This window comes from Hemitrygon akajei, chromosome 14 (assembly GCF_048418815.1).
Source record: "Hemitrygon akajei chromosome 14, sHemAka1.3, whole genome shotgun sequence".
Taxonomy (NCBI): domain Eukaryota; kingdom Metazoa; phylum Chordata; class Chondrichthyes; order Myliobatiformes; family Dasyatidae; genus Hemitrygon; species Hemitrygon akajei.
The window spans coordinates 49269236-49286213 of record NC_133137.1 but is presented as its reverse complement, the minus strand read 5'-3'; the positions used below and the strand labels follow the sequence as shown (position 1 = coordinate 49286213).

Genomic DNA, 16978 nt, shown 5'->3' with positions numbered 1-16978 from the left:
CATCTTATTTAAAATTGCTTCAAAGAGTGAACAATTTCACTGATCCCACCAATGCCATTTCTCACTTTTCTAATGAGCATATCTTAATAATGTATACATTTCACATACAACTCCCATGCTATCCCTTTCCCTCATTAAAATTTCCTTTCTCTCCTTTATGCTTTCGGATATCCAGTTCTCTTTTTTATCTATCCCTTCTTTAAATCTCACAAAGCCAACAATTACCTTTATATTATCAGAAGGCCAAATAACATGGTGTTATCATAAAACATAAAATTAAATATGGTACTGTTGGGAGCAAGAATCCGCTGTATTGCAGCATCCTAAATACACAGGCAGTACAAGTACACGTTTACTCAGCTCAAGTCTGAAGAAATCTTAAGCACTCAGAATAAATTTACTATTTTACTGGAAGATTCCACATACAAAATTACATTACCACGAAAATGGGCAGAAAGGTCACTCCTTGGTGTGAACATAAGAATTTCTTCAATTGTATGCTTTTATTTGGCCCAGATACTCTATGGTAACCAAACATACTGATATATATTTTTTTTGCTTCAAGGAATTCAAGTCTTACAGGATTGCTGCAGAAACATAATGCTCGGGTACATAAACAGCCATGATCTTACTGAATGGGGTAGCAGGCACAAAGGGCTGAATGGTCTACTCCTGCTTCTACTTTAAATGTCATGCTTTCATGGAATGATGCAATTTCTCACAAGAAATAACTCTGTTAAAACTGTGTTTTTACTTAACTTAAAAGATCCCAAGGCAGGGTTGAGAGGGACAGACTGAGGTTTAAGAAATTAAATCCAGGTGAACAGGAATGTACAAGAGGGCTGGGAGAGCACAGATATCAATGAAAGTTGCAGGACTGAAAGAGTTGACTCAAGTAGCAGGAACACATTCTCATCATCTGGCTGAGAAGAGACTTGCTATGAAAACTAGTATTTCAGATGAAGAGCTTTTTGCAGAGGGTGCCATGGCAACTCTTGCACTATATGGGCAAGCCCAAATACATCAGAAAATGCATACAACACCAATTATCATCAGAATTAACATTTCCAGTTAAAGGTGCTTCATCAGATCTAGAAAAGTGAGGGGAAAAAAACAAGTTAGTTTTAAGCTGAAGCCACACAGTAAGCGTGATATAAGAAAGTTACATCAGAGAGAACAGCAGGAAGTCAGGGCTGGTGAGCTTAGAAGAGCTGGCAGTGAATTCAGTATGAAATATAAATCAAAATGCAGATGCTGGATATCTGAAATACAAACAGAACCTGCTGGAAACCCTCAGCAGGCCAGGCACAAGCCTTTCATTAGAAATGAAAGATTGAATGCTATCAGAGGCCAAAACGACAGCCTTAGTGAGGAGTGTAAAGTTCTGAATGGATCTTCTGCATATGTCTTACTGAAATCAAGGAGTAAGAATAGGAAGGACTGAGTTGGCACCGTTATTGTTGAGTAATTTGATAAACCTAGATAAAATAAATCCAATAGATACAAGAGGTCCATAAGAACAATGAGGGAGTAAATGACTCAGGCTCTGGCCTTCATGCGCTGTGTACAGGCTTGATACTGGAGGACCAGAAGATACTGCACTATGGTTTGAAAAGGCTGAGATTGAGTAACTATTGGCCAGAAAGTCTGACATCAGTAGTGGGCAGATATTGAGGGAAAGAACAGTATAAACCAAGTTTAGGGAGTGTGGTTAATCAAGGAGAGGCTGTATCAAAATTGCTTGAAAGACTCAACAGGTCAGGCAGCATCTAGAGAAAGAGAAACAGAGTTAACACCCCAGATCAAAGGTCCTTTGTCAGAACAGGGAAGGGAATAAAACAAGTTAACTCATGTACCATTAATCTGAACTAAAAACAGAAATTGCTGGAAATACTCAGTGGGTCAGGCAGCACCTACAAAATGAGAAACAGGATTAATGTTTCAAGTTAAACATTTTTCTTGGAATTAGAAGGATCAGGATACAAATTAATATTAGGCTGCAGAGACAGTAGAGATTGCAATACATAGGACAGAAGGAATATGACACTGTGTGAGGCCAGGTTGCTCTGGGAAGAAGCTGTAAGCCTAGTCAATGGGTTAATGTGGCAGTGGGTGAGAACACAGACAAAAGAATGCAAGATTTATGAAATGCTGGGCTGCATGTCAGACTTTGGTAATGGAGAGAGAAAAACTGAGCAACCACCACAAAGGAAATGACAAGCCAGTTCTGATAAAGACAGAGAAAGCAAGTTACCTGAAGTTGTAGAATTCAATATACAGGCTAGAAAGCTACATTGTGCCCAGACAGAAGAGGCGCTTGCTGCTCCTCAAGCACAAGAAACCAGACAGATCAGAGTGAGGGTGGGATTGACAACCCCATCTGCAGGTTTTTAAATATATTTATTTACTTTAGTAAATATTATTTATCTTTCTAAGACAACATTATAAATGCAAATATTTCTGGATTATACAAATATATCAAGATCATTATAGGATATTCCCACTGACTAATTTATTACATTTTCCATTGAGATACGATTCTATGACTACAAAATACACACCGACTTCCCCATTTGGTTTCTGTATCCAGATGTTTAGGAGCTTGCTTTCAATTTTCTTTATTGACTTGGCTACGCATTCATACTTAATTTATTACTTTTACATTTGACTAATACTTCGTCCAAAATTTATAACACTTTAGCTTAATATTGAACTAATATACTATGCCACATACAATGAAATACCAAGGTTACAGAAATTAGATAATCTTATTTGTGTTTGTAAAAAGTAGTTTGAACAATGAACAAATTGCTGTAGTTTTAAAGAGGAGCTAAGTCAAAAAGAATCTCCACTACTACATAAAGAGTGAAAGGTGCCCTTGTTGCAACAATCCAGAAAGGGCAGAGAATAAATGAAACTTGCTTCGAACTGTGCAACATAATTTTTGTATCTTATTAGCTAGTTTCCCCCCCCCCCCAGTTTCAACCTTATTTCTATAAACAAAAGATTTCTCTATCCTTCATTATTCCAACTTCAAGGCTCTTATCACCCTCCATCATTGAAAACCAAAACCTTAACCTCAGTAGCTACCTCAATTCTAAAAAGCAGCCTGCTATCAACAGAAATATAACCTGAAGCAAGGAATTGTCCCCTACTGGCAAGAAAACTTTGACAATTCCACTGCTTGCTAGGCAAGTATTTCTACTGCACTCAATGAACAAAACTATCCCAATATTACACATGCATGTATTTCAAGATGTGCAACAGCTTCCCAGTTATCTGTAGGGCATTGTGCAGATACACAATTTCCTGAACAACTTTGCTGCTCTTAAAGTTTAATTTCATAGCAACAGAATAATCCCAACGTCTTTCCTAAAGAAAAAAGACATACATTAAATGCTGAGCTTCACATATTGCCCACAAGTCTGTCAAACCCTATCATTTGTTGTTACAGACAAGTCCAAATAGCAACCAAAGTCAACCCTAATAGGGCACCCTGAAGCATGCTGATGTTCCAGTTTTTCCAAGGATTCCATGGATGGCAAGAAAATTGCTCAAAAGACTAGATAAGAAGGAAAACACAGTTTTTACCCTCCCACTGTGAACACCTAGACGTGAAAAAGACTTGCAGAAGAATGCTGTACGTTAATCAAATTGCAGAAATACCACCCAAGGCTGATCTGGAACATGGCTTTGAGTACAAGAAATAGCCAATTTATTGCTCAGACAATGCAAAGACTTTTAAGGAACTGGATTGAAAAATTGTTGGTAAAAACAGAACAGAGGTTCAGAGACATAAATTACATGGCAAGTTAAATATAATTGGAAGAAATTAATTTTTGTCTCTGACATACAGGATTTCTTATTACTGCAAAAAGACTATTATAGTTATTTATAAAGTGCATTTGAATCGTATTCTAGTAGCTTCTAAATTTAGGTTTGCATTTCCTGTAATATTTGCAAAGGTTAGATTAGCATGTATTTCTCTTTTTAGGTCATTCAGCAAATAAACTGTTCTTGGTGTGGAGTTCAATCAATAGAAAAATATACTGCTAATCCAATACAAGGTTAATTGGGTATTAATATGCTTATGCAAAGCAATAAGAATTGTTGATGAACTTTTTTTTAATAGAATGAACACAATCTTTTCTAAATATTTCTGAAAATAAGTCTTGGAATATGGTAAATTTGCCATTAAAAAACCAAAAGGGACCATACAGAAATGCTTCAAAACTTTTCCTAGCAGCTGCAGAAAGGTACAAAGCATATGTAACAACACATAACCAAATTCAAACAATCACATTCAGCAACCAATAAATCATACCTGATGTTCAGCTAGTTGCTGAACTAAGTCATCAGTGACTGTGATGAGCTTTACTTGAGTCTGTTCAGCCAAGGAGACTGGTGGGCTTCCAGCCATAGACACTTGATTATTACGAACCTGTAGCAGTCATAAAGCAACATTCAGCAAAGGGTAAAAACCATGGGGACAGGAGTTCAACCATTATCTTACATCAGAAATATGGCCTCTTTTGTTATGGGAACCAGGCCAATCTCAATATAAACTTAGCTCAGCCCCCTAGCTAAGCTAAAATATTCTGTCAAACAAGTAGATCAGGTCTGATCTGTATCTCAGCTCCATTTAGATAGATTAGCTACCTATCCATTTACCTAAATAGACTTGAGGTACAAATCAATTCTAATCTAATTCTCAATTATGTTATTGAAGAATATCCTTTGACGTTCTTAGCTAATGAAAATCTATCGCATGGATTCAAAAACTTATATTCTTCTAGCATCCAGCCTTTTTCAATACTGAGATTCATACTGCCACTACAATACATTTCTAATTTCAGGGAACCTCCTCTGTGCTTCATTGTTAGCTGTGACACTCACTCCTGTAGTGATTTCCTGCTCTCCTATGGACAAGCTGCATCTTATTTGAGCCAAATATTTCAAAAGTTTGACTCATCGGTCCACTTGTTCAGAACTTTAGTCCTTGTGCACAGGAAAATCTCTTGACTTTGTTTCCACTTCAGAGGAATGGCTTTTTAGCAGCAAGTCTTCCACGAAACCACTTCTGATGAGATTTCTCTGGACTGTAGGAGGGTATATTTGGTCTCCTATTGTTTCCATGAGTTTCGAGCTGACTGCAGTGCTAGACTTCTGATTTAGAAGGGACATCAGTTTGATGTATCTCTTGCCCACTGCATTCAGTTTCTGTAACTGACCATTGCATTTCTGGTCCTCAGTCTTGCCCGTTTCTTTATGTTTCTTCAAAAGAGCTTGGACAGCACATCTTGAAACTCCTGTCTGCTGTGAAATTTCTGCTTGGGAGAGACCTTGCTGATGCAGGATGACCACCTTGTGTCTTGTTCTATGCTCAATCTTGCCATGGTGTAAGGATTGATGATTTGAATATTAAAACTACTACATCCGTCACACCTTCAATTTTTAGTTTGGTTGTCTTTTGTCCAGTTTGATTCCATCTACACCCGTTTGTTTCAGTTGATCAGTTTAGTTCATTCAAATCATTATGTCATTAATCATTAGTACGTGCTGACTATCTTTGTTTAATAATGCACTGGGCTATATACCTAGGGAAATCAGGTTTTTATTTGAAAAGTGGTCTATTACTTAATATCTTACTTGCTTTAACAAAATACAAACATTTCTCAGTAACATTAATTTTTTTGGAAAATGAATGTTTAGAAATCTGAAATTTGCTCTTTTCTACTGACACACTAATGGCAGAAGACAAAAAAAAATCCAAAATAAAATTTATATAATATATCTAGGCAGCCTAAGACATTTTCACAGTACAGGCAGTCCCCGGGTTACGTACGAGTTCTGTTCCTGAGTGCGTATTTAAGTCAGATTTGTAGGTTAAGTTGGAACAAATACATCCGGTATTATTTAGCGTCAGTTAGTCAAACGTTTGTCTTAGTATTGTTACAAATGTGCCACAACTCTGAGGGGTTGAAGGGTACAAAGTAGCCCCCTCCTTTTTGAGAATATCAAGATCGCTATTAATTCGGGTCTGGGACCCAGGAAATGAGAGAGAATCCTCAAGGTTTTGGAATGTATCCTGGCCTCAGCAAGACAAAGCCACAGATAACGGCCATTGTCTCTTGGAGACGGAATTGTGTATTGAGTACTGTACTATTCATTGAAGCCCCTCAGGAGATGACCAGAGTGGGCTGGTTGAGGGATTGCATCATCCCAACCTGACTGACATCTGAGACCCCGTGAATAAGGATAAAAGAGGGTCTGGGGAACAACCCCTTCAGACGCACCAGGAGAAACGCTAGAAATCCTGTGACAGTGTTTAATAGCGACAGCCGGTGGGGGGCTCGCGTGCGTCCTTTTCCCTTGCCTGGGAATTGGCGGGCTCGCCACAGAAGAACAGCTTCAGCTAAAGGAGAGGCCACAAGTGACCGGAACTCTCGAAGGATCGAAATCATAAAAGGAAAAGCCGGCAAGTTTCTAAAAATCTCTCTCTTGACTCCAACCAAAGGCTGCAGCCTGAATGAACTGAGTGACTTTTATATTTCCATCAGACAATACATTATCCCCTAGACAACGATAGAGCTTATTTCTTATTGATTATTATTATACCCGCACTTTTAGATTTAGTATTGACGATGTATATTATCTGTATGTTTGCATTGATATTATTTTTGTGTATTTTTACTAATAAATACTGTTAAAAATAGTACCATCAGACTTCAACGGACCTCTCTATCTTTGCTGGTAAGTGACCCAGTTACGGGGTTCGTAACAGTATATAGTATATATTTTACCTTTCTATGCATATAAAACACTTAAGAAACGTATGTATTCCAATAATTAAACCACTGCATTGCTTTGTAATAATTGTAGCTTTCATCGGGACAGGGCTTTTCACATGCTCTATTATTCTCACTTTATCCGTTATCCTTTAAAATTGTTCCAATCGTTGACTGACTGTAGCCTAACGCTTTTCTAATGACCGATGGCATTTCACCTATTCCCAAACGCTTTATTATTTCCACTTTATTTTCAATCGCGATCGCTTCCCGTCAATGGAACAGAAACACTGTGGGCGTTGGCTCCCGAGGTCCCCTGGGTCTTAACGACCACTGCACTGAGACAGGCTGAATGGGACAAGTGGGGGCTGTGCTGGGTTTGGGTATTTGATCATCCACGATATTCCACATGGGAATTTAAACTGGAGGTGGCAGTGCTCTTTTTTTTTACGAGGTCGAGTTGCAAGCTCGATATCAACCCAGCACGGATGGTACGGGAGTCACTGGATCGAACTTGGAGACCTCTGTTTTCCAGCCCGGCGCTAATCTCACTGCACCACCAGCCGACTGGAACCCGGGGGTGGGGGGGGGGGGGGAAGGGTGGGGTCAGGATGAAACTTACTAAGAAAATTTTAAGCCAAATACAAAGTTAAACACTCAGCACAGTGTCAACGGCAATGACTCAAAATGGTGGACGGTGTCGGGATCCGACTTAAAATGGCGGACGGCGTTCTCCTTCCTTGGTTTGTAAGTACGAGTTGTCCGTAACTCAGGGACTACCTGCACCTACTACTATCGCTCACCCTTTGATTCTTCCACCAGTAACCTACACTAGGCTTGCATTAAGGTAGCCAATTAAATTAACAATCAGTGGAATGGGCTTGGGAGGAAAGGCAGGTGTATAGATTTTCAATTGCAGGCACCACAGCAGCATAATGGTTAGCACAACTCTATTATAGTTTGGGGCGCTCCAAAGTTTGGAGTTTAATTCTGGTGCAGTTCTGTAAAGAATCTCTGTATATCCTCCCAAAGGAATGTGTAGATTTTCTCCAGGTATTCAGTTTCCTCTCACAGTCCAAAGATGTATGGGGTAAGCTAATTGGTCATTGTAAATCGAGTTTGTTGGAGGTCACTGGGGTGACATGGTTTGAAGGGCCTACTCTATGCTGTATCATAAGTAAGTTTCTAAAAACTGTGATCACTTGCAAAAGAAAAAATACATGACAATTTGTATTCATATATGCAACAACCAAATTGAATAAAATCAATTGGATATGTTTAATAGAAAATTATTGCTCATAATGTCAAAAGCTGTCCATCAATAATATTTGAGAATGTACTGATGACAGGAAGTCAGAAACAACCAGACATCTGTCCCAGCACTAGTCCCTTTATGACTGAGATTCTTACTATCAAGTTAATCCCAATGTTCATATCTTTATTGTGTACTAGGACCAATTAATATTGAAATAATGCACATCAATAGTTCTTACTATACCTATAAAAACAGCACAAGGGCATCGTGCATACAGATAATGCTAAATATTCCTGCAGAGTACCCGTGGGGGGGGGGGGGGGGGAAGATTAATTATTGTTGAAAACATAACAATACGTGAAACATTCTTTCACGCATTGGTCTATACAAGAGCAATTGCAAACTGAAAAACCTAATTAACACTTTCAAAGTGGCAAAAAGCTTACCTTGCTATCCTCAATGTTTGCACTTTTATACAAGTATAAATGTTACTTTTCTTTCCAATTACTTGTTTTTCAGCATGCCTAAGGGCAAATAAAAAAAAGACCTTTAAAAGGGAGGGAAGAAAAGATTTGTTATATCTAATTACAGAATGAATCAATTGGCCTTAAAATACATGTAGAGACTGTAGAGACTTTCTGCTGGTTCTAATTTCTGTATTTATTTTTATTTTAAATGAAATTTCTTCCTAAACGTATTACGAAATTAGATCTGTGTTCAACATTGCAGTGTTAAGCAGCAAAGAATGAAATACACAGAAGTGTAACCGAAGCCCAAAGTGAAAAGCTAAATCTGTTAATACCAATCAATATCCTAGCACTGGTTCAAAGAGAAAGTCATAGGAGTGCTGAGCATAAGCTGCTGTGGTAGCCAAATAAAATAAATGAAATTCCTTTGCGTATATTTAGTTCTGAAGGAATAATATATTTCATTTAATTTTTCATTTATTTTATTTAGAGCTACAGCATGATAACATGGTCTTCCAGCCCTATCAGCCCACACTGCCCAGTTACACCCAGGTAATCAATTACCCTACTAACCCCTATGTATTTGGAATGTGGGAAAGAACTAGAGCACCCAGAGGAAATCTGTGTGGTCACTGGAAGAACACAGAAACTCCTCACAGAGAGCGGTAGAATTGGACTAGGTCTCTGGTGATGTGACAATGTTACACTAACAGCTATGCTACCTTGCCACCTTATTTCATAGAATTACTTTAAGGCAATACGTTACTTCAACCCACCAATCATAAAATCTTGGGCATTTAAGTTATTTAAGACAGAAATGAATAATTCTTTCCTCCCCATGTAGAGATGCAAATCTGCCTATGCTTAAATTAACTGGACAATAAAAACACAAAACCTACAGCACAATAAAGGCCCTTCGGCCCACAAAGCTGTGCCAAACAGTCCTTATCTTAGAAATTACCTAGGGTTACCCATAGCCCTCTATTTTTCTAAGCTCCATGTACCTGTCTAGGAAGCTCTTAAAAGACCCTATCGTATCTGCCTCCACCACCATCGCCAGCAGCCCATTCCACGAACTCTGTGTAAAAAAAACTTACCGCTGACATCTCCTCTGTACCTTCTTCCAAGCATCTTAAAACTATGTCCTCTCGTGTTAGCCACTTCAGCCCTGAGAAAAAGCCTATGACTATCCACACGATCAATGCCTCTCATGATGTTATACACCTCTAATCCTCCGTCGCTCCAAGGAAAAAAGGCCGAGTTCACTCAACCTATTCTCATAAAGCATGCTCCCCAATCCAGGCAACATCCTTGTAAATCTCCTCTGCACCCTTTCTATGGTTTCCACATCCTTCCTATAGTGAGGGACCAGAACTGAGCACAATAGTCCAAGTGGGGTCTGACCAGGGTCCTACATAGCTGCAACATTACCTCTCGGCTCCTAAACTCAGTCCCACGATTGATGAAAGCCAATGCTCCATATGCTTTCTTAACCACAGAGGAAGCAGCTTTGAGTGTCCTATGGACTTGGACCCCAAGATCCCTCTGATCCTCCACACTGCCAAGAGTCTTACCATTAATACTATATACTGCCATCATATTTGACCTACCAAAATGAACCATCTCACACTTATCTGGCCACTTCTCAGCCCACTTTTGCATCCTATCAATGTCCCGCTGTAACCTCTGACAGCCCTCCACACTATCCAAAACACCCCCAACAAATTTACTAACCCATCCCTCCACTTCTTCATCCAGATCATTTATTTTAAAAAATCACGAAGAGCAGGGCCCCAGAACAGATCCCTGAGGCACACAACTAGTCACTGACCTCCATGCAGAATATGACCTGTCTATAACCACTCTTTGCTTTCTGTGCGCAAGCCAATTCTGGATCCACAAAGCAATGTCCCCTTGGATCCCATGCCTCCTTACTTTCTCAATAAACCTTGCATGGGGTTCCTCATCAAATACCTTGCTGAAATCCATATACATCTACTGCTCTACCTTCATCAATGTGTTTAGTCGCATCCTCAAAAAATTCACAGGCTCATAAGGCTTAACCTTCCTTTCACAAAATATGCTGACTATTCCTAATCATATTATGCCTCTCCAAATGTTCATAAGTCCTGCCTCTTAGGATCTTCTCCATCAACTTACCAACCACTGAAGTAAGACTAACTAAGAAAATACTTCAGGATGCATTTAGCTTGTTTGCTTATTCTGATCCATGGAACAGCCCAGTAGGATATCAGCTTGATGTGGTGCAAAGAGAGCCTGTGTGTTCAGTATTAAATAGTGTTATATTCGGTACATTGTAGTCACTTACTTGTTAAAGTCATTGTTCAATGTGACTAATAAATCTAAGAACATATTTTTAATCTGACTCTGCAGTGGGAGATTGTTTAATTCAATAACATATATCCTCCAAGCCTTGAATACTCAAACATTACTTATACATTCCCTCTCAAGGTTATGTCTGGACAAAAATTGTAATTCATTGAAGTTGATGGTATTAGACTTCAGTATGTAACCCTACCTTAACTGTTTAACACAATAGTACTTGATCACTTCCATCAACCTCCAAAGGCCCAGTCCTAGTGTCATGGCCCCTTTTTCTGGCTGTCACTTTGTACAGGTGACTAGATTAAACAAAATTTTCAGTTCCCTTTTTAGCATCTAACACTAACTTATCATTCTCTGATATTAATTTTTTTTAAACTGAGCAACAAATTCTCCCACCCCCCCATTCTGATCTTTTACTACTTTTCACCTGCCTATTACTTCCGCATGGGTCCCCCTCCTCCTTCCCTTTTTCCTATGGTCCACTCTCCTCTCCTATCAGATTCTTTCTTCTCCAGCCCTCGACCTTTCCCACCCACCTGGTTTCACCTATCACCCTCCAGCCAGCCTCTTTCCCTTCCCCCACCATTGTTGTGTTCCTCCAATATTTTGTGTGCTGCTTTGAAATTCTAACTTAATTTTCTTTTGAATTTTTGAATGTTGTCTTATCTTCCTACCTTAACCAACTGGAGGTTAGTTTTACTGGTCCTCAGCCCGCTGAGTATATATTGACTATGAAGGACCCACCTTCCCAACCACCTTTTATTTCCCCCACATTCCGATCAACTCCCCCAGCATCTACCACATGTACATGCTAAGAGCACCTATATGAAACCCATGTAGTCACAAAATGTGAAACTTCATACACACATCACCAGAGGTCAGTGGAGCTTTACTGCCACTGCTAACCCTTAAATTTATTCAGCCCATGCTGGTTTACAAAGCAATCCAATTTCCTTCACTAATTTTACCTGTAATCAATTATTTTCACATTCCCAACAGTACCAGTGTGGAATGACCTGCCATCTGACGTGGTAAATGCAGGCTTACTCTTAATTTTTAGGAATAAATTAGATAGATACATGGATGGGAGAGGTCTGGAGGGTTATGGACTGGGTGCAGGCCAATGGGATTAGTGGAATAAAATTTCAGCACAGACTAGAAGGACCGAATGGCCTGTTCTGTGTGCTGTAATGTTCTATGGTTCTATGGTCTGTAATTTCCTGGGCTATCTCTACTCCCTTTCTTGAATAATGGAACAACATCTACAACCCTCCAATTCTCCGGAACCTCTCCCTCACTGACGATGCAAAGATAATCACCAGAGGCTCAGCAATCTCCTCTCTCACTTCCCACAGTAGCCTGGGGTACATCTCGTCCAGTCACGGTGACTTATCCAACTTGATGCTTTCCAAAAGCTCCAGCACATCCTCTTTCATAATAGCTATATGCTCAAGCTTTTCAGTCCACTGCAGGTCATCCCTACAATTGCCAAGATAATTTTCTGAAGTGAATACTGAAGCAAAGTACTCATTAAATACCTCTGCTATCTCTTCCAGTTCCATACACACTTTTCCACTGTCACACTTGATTGGTCCTATTCTCTCACGTCCTATCCTCTTGCTCTTCACATACTTGTAGAATGCCTTGGGGTTTTCCTTAATCCTGTCCTCCAAGGCCTTTTCATGGACCCTTCTGGCTCTCCTAATTTCCTTCTTAAGCTCCTTCTGCAAGCCTTATAATCTTCTAGATTCCTAGCATTACCTAGTTTTTTTTAACCTTTTGTAAGCTCTTTTCTTCTTGACTAGATTTACAACAGTCTTTGCACACCACGGTTCCTGTACCCTACCATCCTTGCCCTGTCTCATTGGAATGTACCAACGCAGAACTCCACGCAAATATCCCCTGAATATTTGCCACATTTCTTCCATACATTTCCCTGAGAACATCTGTTCCCGATTTATGCTTCCAAGTTCCTGCCTGATAGCCTCATATTTCCCCTTACTCCAATTAAACACTTTCCTAACTTGTCTGTTCCTATTCCTCTCCAACGCTATGGTAAAGGAGATAGAACTGTGATCACTATCTCCAAAATGCTCTCCCACTGAGAGATATGAAACCCGACCAGGTTCATTTCCCAATACCAAATCAAGTACAGACTCTCCTCTTGTAGGCTTATCTACATATGGTGTCAAGAAACCTTCTTGGACACACCTAACAAAATCCACCCCATCTAAACCCCTCACTCTAGGGACATGCCAATCGATATTTGGGAAATTAAAATCTCCCACCACGACAACCCTGTTATTATTACACCTTTCCTGAATCTGTCTCCCTATCTGCTCCTCCATGTCCCTGTTACTATTGGGTGGTCTATACCCAGCAGAATTATTGGCCCCTTCCTGTTCCTAACTTCCACCCACAGAGACTCTATAAGACAATCCCTCCATGTCTTCCTCCTTTTCTGAAACATCTAAAGCCTGGCACTTGTGGTAACTATTCCTGCCCCTGAACCATCCAAGTCTCTGTAATAGCTCTATGTACTGATCCACGTTCTAAGTTCCTCCACTGTTCATAACACTCCTTGCATTAAAACAGACACTTCTCAAACCACTGGTCTGAGTGCATCCCTTCTCTATCACCTGCATATCCTCCCTCTCTCACTGTCTCCAAGTTTTCTCTATTTGTGAGCCAACCACCTCTTCAGTTTGGTTCCCACTCCTGACAACCCTAGTTTAAACTCTCCCCAATAGCCTCAGCAAACCTCCCCGCCAGGATTTTGCTTCCCCCTGGGATATATGCAACCCGTCCTTTTTCTACAGGTCACTCCTGCCCCAAAAGAGGTCCCAATGATCCAGAAATCTGAATCCCTGCCCCCTGCTCCAATCCCTCAGCCACGCATTTATCCTCCACCTCACTCTATTCCTATACTCACTGTCACATGGTAAAGCCAGTAATCCCAAGATGACTACCTTTGAGGTCTTGCTTCTCAACTTCCTTCCTAACTCCCTGTTGTCTGCTTTCAGGACCTCTTCCCTTTTTCTGCCTTTGTCGTTGGTACCAATATGTACCATGGCTGATCTCCTTCCCACTTCAGGATATCATGGACGCGATCAGAAACAACCTGGCACCTGGGAGGCAAACTACCATCCATGCTTCTTTCCTGCGTCCAGAGAATCGCCTGTCTAATCCCTTAACTATGGAGTCCCCCATCACTGCTGCCATCCTCTTCCTTTCCCTACCCTTCTGAGCCACAGGGTTGGATTCTGTGCCAGAGGCGTGGCCACTGTTGCTACCCCCAGGGATGCTCTCTAGCCTCTGACTTCTGCCCTTCCCTCTCCTGACTGTTACCCATTTATCTGTCTCCCCAGGCTCCAGTGTGACTACCTGCCTATAGCTCCTATCTATCACCTCCTCACTCTCCCTGACCAGACAAAGGTCATCGAGCTGCATCTCCAGTTCCCCAACCCGGTCCCTAAGGAGCTGTAGCTCAACACACCTGGCGCAGATGTGGCTGTCTGGGAGGCTGGGAGTCTCCCAGACTTCCCACATCTGACACGGAGCATAGAACACTTGCCTCACACACATTCTTCCTGTTTGTATTTTACACAAGTAACCTACCTTGCCTCGACCCGCTAACGCTCAAGCCCCATTGAGCCAAAGCCTTCCTACTCTGTCTCTCTCTACAATCTAGAAATTGCGTATTGAAATCCCCTGCAAGTACACTGTATGCAGTACAATTCTTAGGTTTTTATAATGGTTCAGGAGTCAAATTAATCTGTCAACAGTGTTTTCTCCCACTTCTTTCTTCAGCTTTGTTCAATAAGTTAAGCCAATAGGAGATATCACATATACAAGGACAATGTCAAAGCAATTTATGACTGGCAAAGTAAATGTAGTTTTGCACATGGTGAGAATGAGGAGAGTTCAAATTATTTGGTGCTCAAGAAGACCTGCTATCTAGCACATGGTGACTACAATGAACTAGCCAATGGTAGCACTCCATTTGTACAACATCTACATAGGAACCCAGTGTTGCAGCCGTTTTCACCCATGCTCACAACTGTTCATACCTGCGATGGCAATTCATCTTGACTGGCATTGGCGATGGGGGTTTTGTTGCTGATTGAATATTAAAATGCTAGCAGCTGGATACATTTCTGTGCCATGCCCTTACTTATCAATGGAATAAATAAGGCTTTATCACAGTCTGCAATTTTACTCAGATGTATCCCCAAAACGGCTCTGCAAACACAGAATAATGGAAACATACAACACAGAAATGGACATGGTTGGCTTACCCCATCCATGCCAACCATTAAGCCCATCTACCCTAATCCAATTTGCTTGCACCAGGCCCACATACCCCTCTGCCTTTCCTATTGAAGTTCTGGTCCAAATGCTCTTTTTAGCAATGTAATATATTCTGTCTGGGTCGCCTCTGAGCTGATGGCAAGACAACTGCTTTTCCTTTGGTAAACAAAACTTCTCTCCATTTCTATTCACCACTCTGACCTTTTACTTCTTCTCACCCGCCTAATACTTCCGCCTAGGTCATCTCCTTCCCTTTCTTCTACAGTCCACTCTCCTTTCCCATCAGATTCCTTCTTCGCCAGCCCTTGGCCTTTCACACGCATCAGGCTTCACTTATCACTTTCCAATTAACCTCCTTCCCCTCCCTGACACCTTTTTATTCTGATATCTTTTCCCTTTCTTCTCAGTCGTGAATTTGGGTCTCGGTCTGAATTCACTTCCACAGATGATGCCTGACCTGTTGAGTTCCTCCAGCATTTTGTATGTCATGGAAATTTTGACAGGCTTGTTTCCACTGTTGACCTTATAAATAAATTCTCTAAGTGATTACAAAGAGATATATTCTATGAAATTGAACCAAATACCTCAATCATCCAGCTTTCATGCTCACATTCCTACACAACTGCTATACATCATGATCTTTGTTACTATTTCCTCATTAGTTTTAATGATAATTAATAAATCTATGATGAGCCTCACTTCAGCCCCTCCAAAATCAAATAGCTGTCTTCGTTCATTCAACTCAATGCCCAATTATTAAAAAATTATATTGTGGCCACTTTATTAGGTACACCTGGTCATTAACCAATCATGTGGCTGCAATTATATGCATAAAAGCATGCAGACATGGTCAAGAGCTTCAGTTGTTCAGACCAAATATTAGAATGGGGAAGAAACATGATCTAAGTGACTGACTGTGGAATGATTGTTGGTGCCAGGCGAGGTGGTTTGGGCATCTTAGAAACTGATCTCCTGGGCTGTTCATGCACAACAGTCTTTAAAGTTTACAGAGAATGATGCAAAAAAAACTAAAAAAAAAAGACATCCAATAAGAGGCAGCTGTGTGGGTAAAAATGTTACTGAGAGGTCAGAGGAGAATGGCCAGACTGGTTCAAACTGACAGGAAGTAGACAGTAGCTCAAATAATCATGCATTACAACAGAAGAGCTCCTCAGAATGCACAACACATCTAACCTTGAAGTGGATGGGCCACAGCTGCAGAAGAGCACACTGTGTTCCACTCCTATACCTAATAACGTGAGTCACTGAGTGTGCTTACTTACATCCTAAATACTGAAAGATCAAATTTTGATAGTTTGTATGAGTTGAGAATAACTGCCAAAAATGTATTAAGCATGAAACTGTTAACAGCTCCAGGGACTTCAAATATGCTCAGTTATGTACTTTGCTTCCACTTAAACCATCTTAATTCCTTCATTCAAATGAGATATTAAACCACATCCCAGTATGCCCAGTGCACACACTTTCCACATTATTTAAAAAAGCAGACCCATTTAAGATAAATGAAACTATTTTAATCCTGATGATTAAAACACAGATGGAAACCATTCAGTCCATCATGCCTAACTATTCAATAAAATCCACACTTGGAAAGGCACAGATTGACTACGGATAATCAGCTTTATTCATGGGAAATCCTGCCTCATTAATTTGACTGAATGTTTTAAAGGGATAACTAAGTATATACTGCACCACGGGAAGGTCGCAATTATGTAGAGGAAAATCACCAGGACGCTCTCTGGATCGCCTCACATCAATGGGTTCATTTTGCTTAGGCAGAGGTGGCTGAG

At 40.4% G+C, this 16978-nt stretch overlaps 1 protein-coding gene across 22 annotated transcripts in view; it reads right to left on the bottom strand.

The window, feature by feature from the left end:
• LOC140738555 (nuclear receptor subfamily 2 group C member 1-A-like) overlaps positions 1–16978 on the bottom strand; it is a 160825-nt gene that overhangs the window by 85851 nt on the left and 57996 nt on the right. For 15 of the 22 annotated variants that reach the window (XR_012101389.1, XM_073066004.1, XM_073066003.1 and 12 more), the window contains 2 exons: positions 8490–8567; positions 4325–4441 (listed from right to left, as the gene is read on the bottom strand). Coding sequence is in view for 17 of the 22 variants with exons in the window: in XM_073066004.1 (XP_072922105.1) it covers positions 4325–4420 (96 nt within the window). In the remaining 5 variants the exon portion in view is untranslated. Of the gene's footprint in view, positions 1–4324; positions 4442–8489; positions 8568–16978 lie in introns of those variants that run through there. The other 7 variants (XM_073066010.1, XM_073065998.1, XM_073066001.1 and 4 more) reach the window with 1 other exon arrangement.